At 34.6% G+C, this 17,000-nt stretch overlaps 2 protein-coding genes across 2 annotated transcripts in view; one reads left to right on the forward strand and one right to left on the reverse strand.

Annotated features, from left to right (window-relative positions):
- The window catches only part of ERO1A (endoplasmic reticulum oxidoreductase 1 alpha), a 56,745-nt gene extending 47,098 nt beyond the window's left edge, over positions 1 to 9,647 (forward strand). Inside the window, exons 12-16 of the mRNA XM_050796958.1 lie at positions 534 to 780; positions 1,568 to 1,637; positions 6,509 to 6,595; positions 6,683 to 6,816; positions 9,318 to 9,647. Of these exons, the coding sequence (XP_050652915.1) occupies positions 534 to 780; positions 1,568 to 1,637; positions 6,509 to 6,595; positions 6,683 to 6,816; positions 9,318 to 9,378 (599 nt within the window). The 3' untranslated portion in view covers positions 9,379 to 9,647. The remainder of the gene's footprint in view (positions 1 to 533; positions 781 to 1,567; positions 1,638 to 6,508; positions 6,596 to 6,682; positions 6,817 to 9,317) is intronic.
- A 1,690-nt stretch (positions 9,648 to 11,337) lies between these two features.
- Positions 11,338 to 17,000, reverse strand: part of GPR137C (G protein-coupled receptor 137C) — an 87,659-nt gene continuing 81,996 nt past the window's right edge. The window contains exon 7 of the mRNA XM_050796916.1: positions 11,338 to 16,123. Within this exon, the coding sequence (XP_050652873.1) occupies positions 15,946 to 16,123 (178 nt within the window). The 3' untranslated portion in view covers positions 11,338 to 15,945. The remainder of the gene's footprint in view (positions 16,124 to 17,000) is intronic.

Consider the following 17,000-nt stretch of genomic DNA (forward strand, 5'->3'; position numbering starts at 1 on the left):
CACATGTTCAAAGAAAAATACATAACACATTTTTTAAAATGTTTAAGCAGAACTCAGAATTTTAAGATTCAGGATTTTATTTATATTTATAAATAATTTTTATTATACCCATAAAAATGACCCTGTAATCAATAGCAATTTAATTGTACATTTTAAAGTAACTAAAAATGTAGAGTATCAAGAAACTTCATCTGCCCTGATGTGATTAATACATAAATTATATGCCTATATCAAAATATGCCATGTATGGCATAAATATAAACAGATACTATGCACCCACAAAAATTAAGAATGATTTTTATTATTAATAAGACTTGCTTTTTCAGTAAAACTTTGAATTCATTGTAAGGATGGGTTTTAGAAAATAAAATATTAATATAAAACTATTAATGGCTAAATTGTGAAAAATCATTTTCTGGTTGTTATTATATAATTTAAAATGCTAAATGAAATTCTGCAGGCATGAATAACCTAATATAATTAAAGTAAAAATTGTCAAATTCAGTTTTTAATATTTAATTCTTCTTCCTTAGAGACCTGGTTAGAAAAGAAATGGGGACACAACATTACAGAATTTCAACAGCGATTTGATGGAATTTTGACTGAAGGAGAAGGTCCAAGAAGGCTTAAGAACTTGTATTTTCTCTACTTAATAGAACTAAGGGCTTTATCCAAAGTGTTACCATTCTTCGAGCGCCCAGATTTTCAACTCTTTACTGGAAATAAAATTCAGGATGAGGAAAACAAAATGTTACTTCTGGAAATACTTCATGAAATCAAGTAAATTATATATTAAAATTTATACATTAATAGAAGAGTGACAAGTAATGTACAAAATCAATTTTCTTTTTTTTTTTTTTTTTTTTTTTTTTTGAGACAGGGTCTCCCTCTGTTGCCCAGGCTGGAGTGCAGTGGCACGATCATGGCTCACTGCAGCCTCGATCTCCTGGGCTCAAGCAGTCCTCCCATCTCAGCCCAAGTAGCTGGGACTATATGTGCAAACCACCACACCGGGCTAATTTTTGTATGTTTTGTAGAGATGGGGTTTTGTCATGTTGTCCAGGCTGGTCTCGAACTCCTGGGCTCAAGTGATCCACCCACCTTGACCTCCCAGAGTGCTGGGATTACAGGTGCAGGCCACTGTGCTCTGCCTGAAATTTTTAAGTATTCATTTAGAGAAAGGAAAACTATTTAGAACATAATTAAAAGTTAATTTTGTTTGTAGGTCTTTTCAAATTGAATTTTGCTTTTGTTTTTATTTTGACTTGGGTACTGAGAGGCACACATTTTTAGTTTTAAGAGCCATTCTTTTAGTATTTGATAATGTATTATTTTCATGTTTATTTGAACAAATTGGATTTGGGGTCAAATTTCGGTACTTATAATTATCTCATGCAGTTAGAATCGAGATTTGAGGCTTGAGGATAAGAATTTGTTTTGGGCATTGGAGTATTGGTTTTACTATGTTTTCTCCTCTTTATTTATCATGACCAGTAAAATGTTGTATTAGCAGTACTTTTAATATTTACAACACATGAAAATGAATATTCTCTGTTTTAAAATGCAGGTCATTTCCTTTGCATTTTGATGAGAATTCATTTTTTGCTGGGGATAAAAAAGAAGCACACAAACTAAAGGTAATTATTTTATACTTTATCTTAATCGTTAGATACAAACTGATTAACACTTATGCAGATACGAATATAAACCCATAGATAGTACTCACAGAAGTAGAGAGTAGGCCACGTGCGGTGGCTCAGGCCTGTAATCCCAGCACTTTGGGAGGCTGAGGTGGGAGGATTGCTTGAGCCCTGGAGTTCAAGACCAGCTTGGGCAACATCGTGTGAAACCCTGTCTTTAATTAAAAAAAAAAAAAAAAAAAAAGAGTAGAATGGTGGTTACCACAGGCTGGGAGTTGGGGGTGGGTGGGGAAAAAGGAGATGTTGATCCATGGGTACAAAGTTTCAGTTAGGGAGAATAAGATTTAGTGATCTGCTGCACAGAATGGTAACTGTGGTAATAATGCATTGTATATTGCAAAATTGCCGAAAGTGTAGATTTTAAAGTTTCCACTATACAAAAAATGATTAGGTGAGGTGATGGATTTGTTAATTAGCCTGGTTTAATCACTTCACATTGTAAATACACATTAAAACATCACATTGTATCCATAAACCTATAAAATTTTTGTCAATTAAAAAATAAATACATGTATGTATACTTAACAGTAAATCTTGATATATACATCTTGAAATTAATAAGAAAAAAATCAGAATCATTATCTTTCTTTTCCTCAAAAAAATCAAGTCCAAAGGCAGGTGCCACTTAAAGTCTATTTTGCATTATATCCAAAGTAACACTGATATCTGTATATTGCTGTACACCTTATAGATGCCTTTCACATTGATGATCTCATGTAATAGATGTAATAAATTAAAGGAAATGGATCCAATGCATGAGTAGCATATTAGTCTATCTTTTGCTGAAGAGAATTCTGAAGATGATATTAATTAACAGATCTTCATTAGTGGGAGAAGGCACAGTGTGATGTTTTGTCATTCATCTTTTTTATTGTTATTGAGAAAGGATCTCACTCTGTCACCCAGGCTGGAGTGCAGTGATATGATCACGGCTCATTGCTACCTTGAAATTCTGTGCTCAAGCGATCCTCCCACCTCAGCTTTCTGAGTAGCTTGAGTAGCTGGGACCACAGGCATGTACTACCATGCTTACCTAATTTTTTTTTTTTTTTTTTTTTCAGTAGAGACAGGGTTTTGCTCTGTTGCCCAGGCTGGTCTCAAACTCCTGGGCTCGAGTGGTCCTCCCACCTCAGTCTTCCAAAGTGCTGGGATTATAGGCATGAGCCATTGCACCCCCTTCCATTCATCTTATTCACTGGGAATTAAAGACAGTTACGAATACCAGTGTGCAGTTGGGAAAGAATAGATTCAATACCCCACAGAATGGGGTCTTGTCATTGCCTTGCCTTTTAATAGGGTCTAACCTCAAGCAAGACAATCTCTGAGTATGTATTTGCCACATAATACTATAAATATCAAACATCACCAGGAAGATTTATTACACACTCATTATGTGCACAGCACAATTTTTTGTCATTAAAAGGAAAGACAGCTTCCACCCTCAAGGGATTTCCAGAGGGGGTCAAGTAAAATTATATTTCTCTTCTCTCTTACAAAGTTCTACTGGTAAGTAGAGGCAGGTGGCCCTCCGTACTACTGGGCTTGATCTGATTTTTTATATATATATATATATACACACACACGCAATTATATATATGTACATATGAAATCTCATATATATATATCACAGAATCTTTGTAGAGTAATATTATTGAGTAGTTGTTTTTTTTAAGGTAGGTTTAAAATTAGTACCTCTTGCTTGGATGTCATCTGGTTATAGAAAAATAGTAAAAGTTAGTACCTCTTACTGAACAGGTACTGAAACACAAGATAGAGAATATTGTTAAGATATGGTAACAATTAACAATGATTTGGGCTTTGTCTTAATAAAGATACTGGATATAGATACTAGATATGGTAGATATGTATAGATAGATTTCTGTATAAATATGTCTGGTTTCATACATATTGTATATATATTTTTGTTTTTTTAAGAGATAAGGTCTTATTTTGTCACCAAAGTTGAAGTGCAGAGGCACAATCATAGCTCACTGCAGCCTGGAACTCCTGGGTTCAAGCAGTCTTCCCACCTCAGCCCCCTGAGTAGCTAGGACTACAGGCTGGCACCACTATGCCCTGCTAACTTTTAAAATTTTTTTGTTGAGTTGGGGGTCTCACTGTTTTTGCCCAGGCTGGTCTTGAACTCTTGGCCTCAAGCAATCCGCCTGTCTTGGCCTCCGAAAGTGCTGGGAGTACAGGTGTGAGCCACCACCATAGCCAGCCTGATTTCATCAAAATATTTACAAATATCTTCCTCTGCTTCTTATTCTTTCTTTCTGTAATGAAAGAAGCTGATTTTATGCACTCAGTTTTTTTGCTGTTAGATAATACTTATTCTTGACTTCCCATCTACCTCCTACTTGAAGCATTCTTGCTACAAATACATACCTCAGTGCTTATATAATCTGCCTAAACAGCTTCCAGGAACTAGAAAGTGAGGGGGAAGATGCTGTAATAAGACTTCTTTTTTTCCTACTATTTTCAATATGTTCCTTTTTTTTTAGTTTACTTGCTGCTTTATTGGAAAGTGTTCTGGCATCAGCTCTTTTTAAATCGTGCAGATTAGAAGGATTTCTCACGGTGTTTTAATTTGATCAAAACTCGGAAACACTCACCTTTAATGTCCTATGAAGTTTAGGTAGAGATTCTTTATGTAACAGAGAATTTTTCTGAATCTTTTACAGGAAAGATGTAAAAAACAAAACATGCTACTATCAAAGATTTACTTTTTTAAAAAGTGGTTTCTGGTAAACATCGATTTGAACAGTCATATTTATAAATTAATTTAAAAAATCTCATCTTGTTTCCTTAGTACCCTATCAATGTATGGTTAGAAATAGAGGACTTGCATGAAGGAGAATTATTTAGCATTCAATTCAAATAGAATTTGATCTCATTTGAAGACTTGTAAAATATTTGAGAATTTGCGCAAGAACTGGTCAGTTGGTTTCACTGAATATGAATCACAGAATGCTTGATCATTCTGTTGACTGGCTGTAATTTAAAGTGATGACCTAAAACTGTATGTCTAAACAAGTAAAATCTGTAAGTGATTTAGGTACTGGTTATTTTAAGGACCATACTTTTTCTAACCTGAGATAATTAGGGGATATACTCAAGTTATTGTACATGATTGTTATTTGTTAAGTCACAAGGATTTTCTCATGTGAAATCCTTACTAATTTTTACTAATTTGATCTAGTAAATTTCTAGCCTATTTATTTGGTCCTAGCATATTAAGTTCACTTAAGCAGAAGATGCATGCTATTTGATGTGCTTGGTTTTAATTTTACAGTGTTTATTTGGCTATTGTACAACCATGCCTGCTCTCTGTACATGTCATACAAAGACTTACTCAAGAGCTGTCACTTTCAAGTATTTGAATTAACGTAGAATCGGACATTGAAATTAGCATCTACAAAAGCAAGCACAATCTTTTAGAACAGAGGCTTCCAACTCTCACAAGTATGAGAGTCTCTTATACTCAGGAACTTTCAAGGCCTCTTCTCATGACAGAGTATTTTTAGTATCTGTTGATTTTGAAAATATGATTGCCAAAAAGCTACCGTGCATTTAGTAACACTTTTAAAGTAAAAGTTGTGTTTTATTGATCATAACATTTCTATCCATTTGGAAATTTATAGTGCATACATGTGAGCTATTTATTTTGTGGTATACAGTCTTGTCTCCATGTGGATTTTGTAGATCCTCATAATAACTATTAAGTCTTCTAGAAGTCAACAGCTCATAGGATGGGAACATGTTCTTTAGAGTAACCTTATTACTCTGTTGTTATTGTTAAAAGTATGATTTTTCTATAAGTTTTGGTCAAAGCTGTAGTTTAAAGGAAACCTAAAAGATCACAGAATCTTTGTAGAGTAATATTACTGGTTAGTTTTTTTAAAATAGGTTTAAAATTAGTACCTCTTGCTTGGATGTCATGTGGTCATAAAAATAAAAAAATTAGTACCTCTTACTGGACAGGTACTGAAACCAAGATAGAGAATATTATTAAGATATGGTAACAATGGGCCAGGCATGGTGGCTCACGCCTGTAATCCCAGCACTTTGGGAGGCTGAGGCGGGCGGATCACAAGGTCAGGAGATCGAGACCATCCTGGCTAACATGGTGAAACCCCGTCTCTACCGAAAATACAAAAAAGTAGCCGGGCGTGATGGCGGGCGCCTGTAGTCCCAGCTACTCAGGAGGTTGAGGCAGGAGAATGGTGTGAACCCGGGAGGTGGAGCTTGCAGTGAGCCAAGATCCTGCCACTGCACTCCAGCCGGGCGCTGCTCCCTCTCAAAAAAAAAAAAAAAAAAAAAAAAAAAAGAAACCTTCTTCACTCATTCCCTCCCTCATTCCTTCTGGTAAATGATGGTCTCTAACCCTGCCTCACCCTCCTTTCTCCACCTATTGACATGTAGTTAATCATCTACCATGGACACCTTGACAAAGTTATTTTGTATATTTTTGCAGATAGTTTAGCTTTGGAGTCAGGCAGGCCTGGGTTCTAAGTTTTTTTGTTTACTAGTGTGGGAATTTAAGCAAGTTACCTAAACACTCTGAATCTTGTTTTTTACATTAGGTGTAGATTATAATAATATCTACCTTTGGATTCATGGTGAAGATTAAATGAGATTGTATATGTAAGGATCTGGTATGTAAAATCAATGAATATTAGTGCTCTTCTCATTTTTGGTACCCCATAGTACCTTGCACAGTGTTAGGCACATAGAACGTGCTCTGAAAATACTCAGTAATTGACTGTATAGTACATCTTAATAAAATTTTGTTAAATTGTTTTCAGGAGGACTTTCGACTGCATTTTAGAAATATTTCAAGAATCATGGATTGTGTTGGTTGTTTTAAATGTCGTCTGTGGGGAAAGCTTCAGGTAAGCAAATCTCGTCATTCCTATTTCTCATTTACCCTTTGCATGAATAATTTTCTAATTTTTATTTTTTTCTTATTTCTGTTATAGACTCAGGGTTTGGGCACTGCTCTGAAGATCTTATTTTCTGAGAAATTGATAGCAAATATGCCAGAAAGTGGACCTAGTTATGAATTCCATCTAACCAGACAAGAAATAGTATCATTATTCAACGCATTTGGAAGGTTAGTTTGAATGTACTGAAATTGCTTCTGGTAGCCAAGTAAGTCTAAAGCAACATATATGCTCTCAGAAAAAACTGGGTAAGGAATATCCTTTTTATTTTATTTATTTATTTAGTTTTGAGATGGAGTCTTGGTCTGTAGCCCAGGCTGGAGTGCAGTAGTGTGATCTCGGCTCACTGCAACCTCTGCCCTCTGAGTTCAAGTGATTCTCCCAACTCAGCCTCCCAAGTAGCTGGGACTACAGGTGCATGACACCACACCTGACTAATTTGTGTGTGTGTGTGTGTGTGTGTGTGTGTAGTTTTAGTAGAAACAGGGTTTCACCATGTTGGCCAGGCTGGTCTTGAACTCCTGACCTCCGGTGATCTGCCTGGCTCCACCTCTGAAAGTGCTGGATTACAGGCGTGAGCCACTGTGCCCAGCCAGGAATTTTTTTTTTTGAAGAAATTATTTCACTACAGAATTATGGGATATTATGAAATACCTCAAGTATGTAGACATATACAATTGGTACATGATGGTCTTTATTTTCATCTGTTGACTTTTGTAATCATAATTAGGGCGCGGCACGGTGGCTCATGCCTGTAATCCTAGCCCTTTGGGAAGCTGAGGTGGGTGGATCACTTCAGGCCAGGAGTTCGAGACCAGCCTGGCCAACTCTACTAAAAATACAAAAAATTAGCCAGGCGTGGTGGAGCATGCCTGTGGTCCCAGCTACTCGGGAGGCTGAGGCAGAAGAATCGCTAGAACCTGGGAGGCACAGGTTGCAGTGAGCCAAGATCATACCACTGCACTCCAGCCAGGGCAACAGAAGAGCAAGACACTATCTCAGAAAAAAAAAAAAAAAAAAAAAAAAATGTGCATACATGTAAATATAAAATCATAATTATAATTACTGATTGAATTTTAATATTCATCTTATCGAATTTGTATATTAAAAATTGTTTAAAAGCACATTTTTTTGCTATCCAATTATTTTTGTGGTGCTAGAAAAATCATGTTTAACATAGGTGTACATGTAAATCTCTTTGTGAATTCACCATTATATAAAAAGGTTAATGATTCTTTTTAAAACAATTATTTCCCATCAAAATGATTAAAGAAAAGCATGAAATAAGGAACTTACATTAAAATATTTACAGATGCATTCTTTCTGGCCTATCATGCAAGAAATGCTGAGATTTATAAAAATTAATATTTTTTAAAGGACTACATTTCCTCATTTAAAAAATATTATAATTTTGGGCTTGAAATAATTGACCTTCAAAATTGTGTCTCTCGCACCCAGGGGTTTGATAGTTAATATTTCATTAATCTACTGTTTTTTTCATGATAGAGAGCAGAACTAAGTGCACTCAAAATGAACAAAATTTACTTTACAAAAATTACTGAAAACAATGTAGTCATACATTTAATATTCTTACTCTTTATAGGCCAATAGCATTGATTCTTTCTACATTTACTAAATATGGTGTATTTTAAGTATTCATATACTTATGCATTTAAAAATAGTTATAGTTCTGTGTTTATATACTTTATACTTATATTCTTTAATATTAAGCAGATGAATACTTTTATGAATACTTATACCTAAATATTATATTTGTATACATACATATTTTATACCAAATACTATATGCTTTAATATAAAGGGAGTATACTTATGAATGCTTAAAATACAGAAGTATTTAAATACTTATGTATCTCATACTTAGGTATTTGATTGACTGATGTGATCTCAGCTCACTGAAACCTCCGCCTCCCAGGCTCAATAGATTCTCCCACCTTAGTCACCTGAGTAGCTGGGATACAGGCACACACCACCATGCTGGGCTAATTTTTTGTAGAGATAGGGTTTTGCTATATTGCCCTTGCTGGTCTCAAACTCCTGGACTCAAGTGGTCCGCTCGCCTTGGCCTTCCAAAGCACTGGGATTACAGGCATGAGCTACTGCACCTGGCTATTTTATTTATTTAAAATAATTTGGTTTTTTAGAGATAGGATCTGGCTATGTTGCCCAGGCTGGAGTGCAGTGGAATGATCATAGCTCACTGTCCTTGAACTCCTGGGCTCAAGCAGTTCTACTTCGGGTTTCCAAGTAGCTACGACTACAGGTACACACAGCCATGACTGGCTGATTTTTAAATTTTTTTTGTAGAGACCCGGTCTCCCTGTGTTGCCCAGGCTGGTCTCAAATTCCTGGCCTCAAGCAGTTCTCCCATCTTGGCCTCAAAAAATACTGGGTTTACAGGAGTGAATCACTGAATCTGGCATGCATATTTAAATACTTTTAAAATAACTAATTTCTGGACATTAATACCTTAGTTTTACCATGTCAAATTAAGAACTAAAATATATTAAAATATATTAAATGTTTTATGCACCTGAAATTTATTGAAATAAGTTACTTTAAAAATGTTGTTTTAAAATGCAAAGTGAGTAACTTTTACAGATAAAATTTATCTAAGATGATTTCTGAGTGAAATATTTTTTGGTTACAGAATTTCTACAAGTGTGAAAGAATTAGAAAACTTCAGGAACTTGTTACAAAGTATTCATTAAAGAAAACAAGCTGATATGTGCCTGTTTCTGGACAGTGGAGGCCAAAGAGTGGAATTTCATTCAAAGGCATAATAGCAATGACAGTCTTAAGCCAAACATTTTATATAAAGTTGCTTTTGTAAAGGAGAATTATATTGTTTTAAGTAAACACATTTTAAAAAATTGTGTTAAGTCTATGTATAATACTACTGTGAGGAAAAGTAATACTTTAATAATGTGGTACAAATTTTAAAGTTTAATATTGAATAAAAGGAGGATTATCAAATTCATATATGATAAAAGTGAATGTTCTAAGTGTCTGAAACTAGCATTTTGTGTAATAAGATGTAATATAAATAAAACTATGGTAAATATGGCAAGCATTTAATAGGAAAATGCTAAGGAGGCCTCATGAATGACCCGTAATTAGCAATGTAGAATTTTTCAATACATTTAGGGTTGCTGGATTTAGCAAATAAAAATAAAGATTGTCTAGTTAGATTTGAATTTCAGATAAACAACAATTAGTTTTTTAATATGTTACATGGAATATTTGGAAAATACTTATACTAAAAAATTATTTGTTTGAAATTCAAATTTAACTGGGAGTCTTGTATTTTATCTGGCAATCCTAAAATACATTGGTATGAAACAAATCACTTTTAGAATGATATTGCTATTTTGATTGGGTTATTTTTGTGTGTAGAAATGTACAATAACAACTCAAAGGCACAGGAGATTTCTAAACATTGTGAAAAGTTGAATAGATTATATATTTATTCTCATAATACTTTCCCTAATACTAAATAAAATTTGGGGAACACTTTTTATTTTTATATAATTTCCAATTTACAGAAAAGTTTCAAAAATAGTACAAAGAGCTCTCTTACCCAGATTCACTAATTGTTCATATGTACTTTATCTTTCATGCTTTCTTTGTACACACACGCGCACACACACACTCACATGCACATACACATGCGCACACACACAATTTTTCCTCAATCATTTGAAAGTCAGTTACAGGCATCATGCCCCTTTAACCCTAAATACTTCAGTGTAATACTGAATAATTTCTAAAAATGATTTTCTCAGAAAAAAAAAAAAAAACCTCCCACAATTCTGGAACTATACTACTATAAGCCTTAGAATAAATAATAATTTCAAGTTCCAGTCTAAAGTTCTTTTTGAGTTTTGTTGCCCATTTTACGCTTGATGTGTATAGTAATAGGGTAGGCTATTTATTTTATTAAAATTTTTTTTTAGAGACAAGGTTTTGCTGTGTTGCCCAGGCTGGAACTTGACCTCCTGGGCAGAAGTGATCTTCCCACCTCAGCCTCCCGAGTAGCTGGGAATACAGGTGTCTGCACCATACCCAGTTTAAGTTTTGTTTTTTTATACACGAAGTTCCTTTGTCTCCCTAAAACTGAACTGTAATTTTGGGAGGTTTTCATTAATGGAAGCTCTTCATTTATAAAGCTATTTGAAGGGGTTTAGGAATTTATATCACATGGTAATTGTAGAGAAAAAGCTATATACCTCAAAATCATGTGCCCTCTTTACATATGTCTTATCAGGTATAACATGTTGAAATGTCCCATTATTAGTAGAGTGGGGTTTATTTATATAGTGGTTAAGAAATGTCAGTTGACACTGCTGTACACTTTTTCTTCTGTGTCCCTAAGGCCTGCTACAGTGCCAAGCACATACTTGGTATCCAATAAATATTTGTTGGATGAATGTATGCATATGTATTCAGTATATTTTAAATGAATAATCGCAGAACTAAGTTTAATAATGTGACCTATTTTCCTCTGCCACTTCATTTTCTCTAAGGCAGGAAAAGAAAGACATTAACCCACTAAATAAGTCAATCCTCTTGGAGACTCAAAAGACTATGAAGTGATCACTCTACATAAAATACAGTGTGGGTTCAAATGGCCATTTTTTGTGTATCCCCCTCTCTCATCTTATGCTTCCTTTCCTTTTTTTTTTTTTTAAACAGCCAATCCTTTTGAAGGAATATTCTTACCTCTACTTTGTCACCTTCCACTGGCTCCGCAACTGAAATCTGCCGTTTGGCTGTATAGTTAACAGTCCCTTCCTGTGAAGTCTAAAATCAATTCTAAATCCACAGTTTAATTCACAAGCTATTACTTATTTGACATTTTTGACAGCCTGTACTTGAAAGATTTATTCCCTTGATTTTTTACATTTTGCTCACTCCTGAACCCCCCCTTTTTAGCTTCTTCATTTATTCCTTTAATGTTATTCCTCAGGCCTCCATTTTTTTTTCCTCTTAATCATAACACCACTTCTCACGCTTGGGTCATTTCAGTTCAGCAATTCCTAAATCCTTATCTTTAGCCAAACTCCTCAATCCATCTGCCTGCTGCACTTTACTTGGTTGTCCCACAGACACCTGTGTGTGTCTTAAAACATTCATTGTCTGCAAAACCTACTCTAATGCCTGTGTTCCTTACTTTGGTTAATTTTAGAACCATTATATTCTATGTTTTCTAGGCTCATTCCTCTTCTCCACCTTCCCCTATCATTTAGTGTTTAAGTTTTACTGATTTTATCTCCACCTCTCTGATACATCACTCTTTCATCTTCATTGATATTATTAATACCTACAGTACTAACCTGCCTCCTATACCTAGCTGGTCTCCTATTTGTTGCTCAATGTTACCAGAGTAGGCTTTCTAGAAGCACTCTGACAGCATTACTCCCTAATACCCTTCCGTGACTTCAGGAACTTTCAGGAGAAAGCCAAACCTCTCTGGTTGGTGTACAAGGTCTTCTGATGTGTAATGTGTTTCCTCCACCGAATGTTCTGGTGAAACAGACTTAACAGTTCTTCAAAAGCCCTGTATGGCCAGGTTTCCCGCCTTGGTAAATGCTGTACTCTTTGCATCAAGTGCGCTGGTCATCCTTCCCCAACTTGGAAAATTCCTATGCATCTTGCAGGCCTGACATAAGCATTTCCTCTGTAAAATCTCCCTTGCTCCACTCAAGGAGAGTCATCTAACTTCTACTTCTGTGTCACCACTGTAATTACAACCTACCTCTATTGTATGTCACTTAAATTGTACTGTATTGTTTTATTTTTCAAAAGTCTTCTTCACTAGAATGTGAGCTCCTTAAGGGCAGGAAAAGGAACCTTTTTATTTTTTGCATCTCCATAGCATAGTTTTTGGCATATGAACGTTTAATAAATGTTTGTTGAATAAATTGATTTTAAAGTGACATCTTTATTATATTAGAGGTCCTACCTTTATTCCAAATACTTTCACTCCCTTCACTTTACAGCAAGGGTCAGTAGAGTCCCAAGGATTTGTAGACTTCAGGGGGTCAATAAAGCTGAAATTGTATTCAAGATTTGGTATGGTTTTTGGTGGGTCATGAAAAGGGTCTATTCTGGGAAGAAAAGGAACTTCTTTCATGGGAAAATTGTGTTAAGCATCATTGAAGAATTTCTTGAATAATCAAAGAATACCTTCCTAGGATTATAAGGTAGATAAATGGATTCCTGTTTTAAGATTCTAAAGGGACGGGGAGAGGTGTTACAAATTATTTCATACAACAATTTTTCTTAGCTTAATGTTTGAATAAAAATGTACTATCTAATAATGTATTGGCATTTTAAACTGCATGGCACTTCATGTCAAACTGGTGTATATTAAGTGATACGACAAATTATGCGATCACTAAAGGCAAACTATCATTTGTAACTCCTGATTTTTTTCTCTTTTTTTTTTTTTTGTGGTAGCACTATGTTCTTATCCTTATATGATAGAAACTTAGTCCATTATAAGAGATGAAGAAAACCAGACCTCTAAATAAAAGCACAAACACTTTTATTTTCAATAGTAGTGTTTTGTTACAATTTAGTGAAACAACAAATAAATACATTCATTGGCCACAGCTATACTTTTACAACCAGTTTGAAACTGATTATATAGCTGAGAAACACTGTTAAACAATAAAAAAGGCAGCTATGCATAAAAAAGCCACTTTAGCTATAAATTACATTTTCCATAAAACTACAACCAACTACAATGAGTGGTAAAAGTTTCAAAATTAATGGCCACCCAAGTGAAATGATGAAAACAAATACTGCTAATCACTATAGAATTACACACGTAAGTAATGAAATTCACTTTTTAATGAACAAAAATGAAGGTTTGATATTGTCATCATGTGCTTCAGTGCAGGATGAACAGGGAATCGGTAGCCCTTTGATTTTATAAACAACTTTCGAGACCAAACTTAAAGTGCTCCTAGTGCTTTGGAATTTTTAAGCAAAGATTGGGCCAGAGTGTATCTTTATTTGTCTTTGGTGATGTGTTAGATGTGTATAAGGAGACAAATGCAAGAATTTGGGTACCCTAGTCAGTGATAAGAATAAACTTACAAATCTCAAATTTGGAACAATCAACTAATGCAGCAGAAAGAACCAAGTTATTTTTTCTGAGAAATTTTTAAAAAGTAATCTTTTTTAGTTTGGTTAAATAGGAACATTATCAAGGGGAACCTTACCAGAAAAACGTCATCACCTTGAACCCCAAGGATTAACGAAGACAATGTATCTTTTCAGACAGCTCTATCTAATGTTAGATACCTAACATTATTAGCAAAATAAACAGTTGGCATTCTGAGAAGAAATCTAACAACTGAAGTTGTAATAAAAATACGCTTTTGTCACTTAATACCACGGTTAACTTTTTATATTATACAATTTTAAATAACTTGGTTACAATGAGAGAACTTACAAACAAACCCAAAATAATGTAAGTATATGCTTCTGATTGAATACAAAGTCATTTTGTATCATAAAAAGAAATTTATTTGTCTCTGTACTTGCCTCCCAAAAGATGGAAAGCATTAACAATTTCAGTTTTTCCTTAGGGTTTCAACCTAGTGTTTTACTTTTGTGAAGTTATTGTATCAGTTGTTAAAAAGTTGAAATACATTTTAAGTAAGAGAGGAAATAACATTCTTTTTTTTTTTTTTTTTTTTTTTGAGACGGAGTCTCGCTGTGTCTCCCAGGCTGGAGTGCAGTGGCGTGATCTCGGCTCACTGCAAGCTCCGCCTCCCGGGTTCACGCCATTCTCCCGCCTCAGCCTCCGTCTCAGCTACTTGGGAGGAAATAACATTCTAATCAAAGTATAAAACAGAAAAGGATACTCGTATTAGTTTCAGTTCTGAAGAAATAGATAGCAGACAATTGTAGTTAGTCTTTGAGCATGTTGTGACAACTTCCCAATGTTGCTTGTTCCCTTGGCATCTTGAGGTATTCAGCATCTACTTCTTTCCATATAGACACTGGTACAAAGTGCATTTTAAAATTCTGTATTATCTTAGCCTACCATTTTCTTCTTTTTAAGATTTGGGATAGGACATTTAAGACAGTTTTAATGTAATTCTAAAAGTACTCCAATATTGTTAACCTGTGGTTTTATACTTACCTAGTTTGTACATTTACTTAAATTTGCTCATTTAGTCTAATGCTGGAATTAATTTGAATTCAATTTAATTTGGCTTTTCCCATATACAAGATATACAAATGTGAAAATCATAGGAGGAATTATATGTCTCACAAAGTATTGCACTTGAGTTCACTGCAATAATGTATCATGATTTCATTTACCTGAGGACAATCCTGATTCACTGCTATATCATGCTTCAGAGAAATCAAATGCTTTTGAAAATATATTTGTTTTAATTTAGAATTATACATTTTGTGAATAATTCTTAAATGCATCTCTAAACTTGTTTAGTCCCAAGAAGTTTCTACCAAAATCTCCCTATGCAAAAGTCACTATTGCTTTCTTGAAGAATCATGCTTAAACTACCACATATATCTCAATTATACAAAATAATCAACTGACCAATTCTACTCAAAATAGCCACACCATTTTCACTGGTATATTTTCCTCTTGAAATTATTGTGGCCTCCAAAGAACACTGCTGGCCATAACTAATGGATTACTACTATCATTTGTTTAAAATGATTGAATTTCAGTCGCTATTTTAAAATCATGCTTAAAAGAACTGTCTTCAATGATTACACATTTTCAGTAGATTTTTATAGAGAGTGAAACATTTTTATACCTTAACTCTGCACTGTTCACACTATAAAATTTTTATTAAGATTTCCATATAGAGCATACCAATGAATATACAGGCTTTGATTTTCATAGGAAAATTGCCTTCCAGTTCGGTGTACAATATAGTATTCCAGTGTGAACATTGGCATATGACTTTGGGGACTGCAGTGACTCTTTCAGAACAAAGATAAAAGTGCACACATGCATTTGATGTTCCAAAGTCAGGATTTTTGGAGGCCATCAAGTGCCTTAAGATCTAATCTCTCTTTTCTCCTACTCCAAACTTTCCGTTTTACTTCATTTTACTATGAAAAGGTCAAAAATAATAGCTGTGTTCTTTACCAAACACAGCCACACTTCCAGATTTTGTTTTCAGTTGCAACAGATAATGGAATGTTTATGTAGATGGAATTTAAACACATCGAATATACACATTTATGAAAAACAACTCAAGAATCATGACTTGGTGATGCTGTCAGTTTTGTGGTGTCACATATAAGCTATGATGATTGTTCAAATCTAAATTACTACAAGTAAAGAGCAAAGGAGCAGTATCTGTCATAGGTCCGTTCAGGTGGGGAGTGACTGTGTAACTGCTGCTGCCACACCCAGTCATGGTGCCATACCAGCCCAAACTTTGCGAATTTGGTAAACTGCAACAAAAAAAGGCAAAGAAGCCATAGGACTATGATCAGGATATAAGAAGTCACATTTGAATTTTTAGCATTTTCAATGAATTTTGTAATAAAAGCAATCAAATATATTGAAATATGTTCTTTGTCAAATAACATAATGCCTTTCCACAAATTTATTGACTTTTATCTAATATCCTGGATTCTATATCGCATTATGTTACAAAAGAATGAATAAATGCCACTCGGAACTGGTAGAACTTGATCATCAGCTGATAACAATGTAGTCCTTTTGTACTAGGTTCTATTCTAAGACATCTGTGTATGTATGTATGTATGCAGACGCACATATACATTTAACCCTCACAACAAACCTCTGAGATAGGTTCTATTATCCCTATCTTACAGATGAAAAACAGGCTCAAAAAACAGATTATGTAACTTGTCCTGATGAAGTTAGGATTACAGAAAATGTCATATCAAGCTGAAGCCATTATGCTTGATGGCTTCAGCCATTAAGCTTTTCTCCTTGCCCAAATCACAGCTAATAGTGTACTAGTTAAGGACTTGAAATGGTTTTGAAACAAGGAGGGCATGGGAAGATTTCCTATGGCAGTTAAGCTTCCCCAGAGTTTTATCTAGGGTTTCTCTGAATTTTGACCAGCACTAGAGATATGGAAACAGATACATAATCACTATAATGGTATTTCTTCCTTGTGCATCCCCCTCCCACAAACAGCTCTGAACCGGCAAGTGATCCTGAAATGTTGGTACCATTTAAGCCCAAAGGCATATACGCTTTAGTCAGATGGTAGTTCCTGATAATGCAGGTCCCACCCTGGGTTTAACATCTGCTTTAAACTCCAGTATTGCCGATCTTATTTATTGACATATTACT

This window comes from Macaca thibetana, chromosome 7 (genome assembly GCF_024542745.1).
Source record: "Macaca thibetana thibetana isolate TM-01 chromosome 7, ASM2454274v1, whole genome shotgun sequence".
NCBI lineage: Eukaryota > Metazoa > Chordata > Mammalia > Primates > Cercopithecidae > Macaca > Macaca thibetana.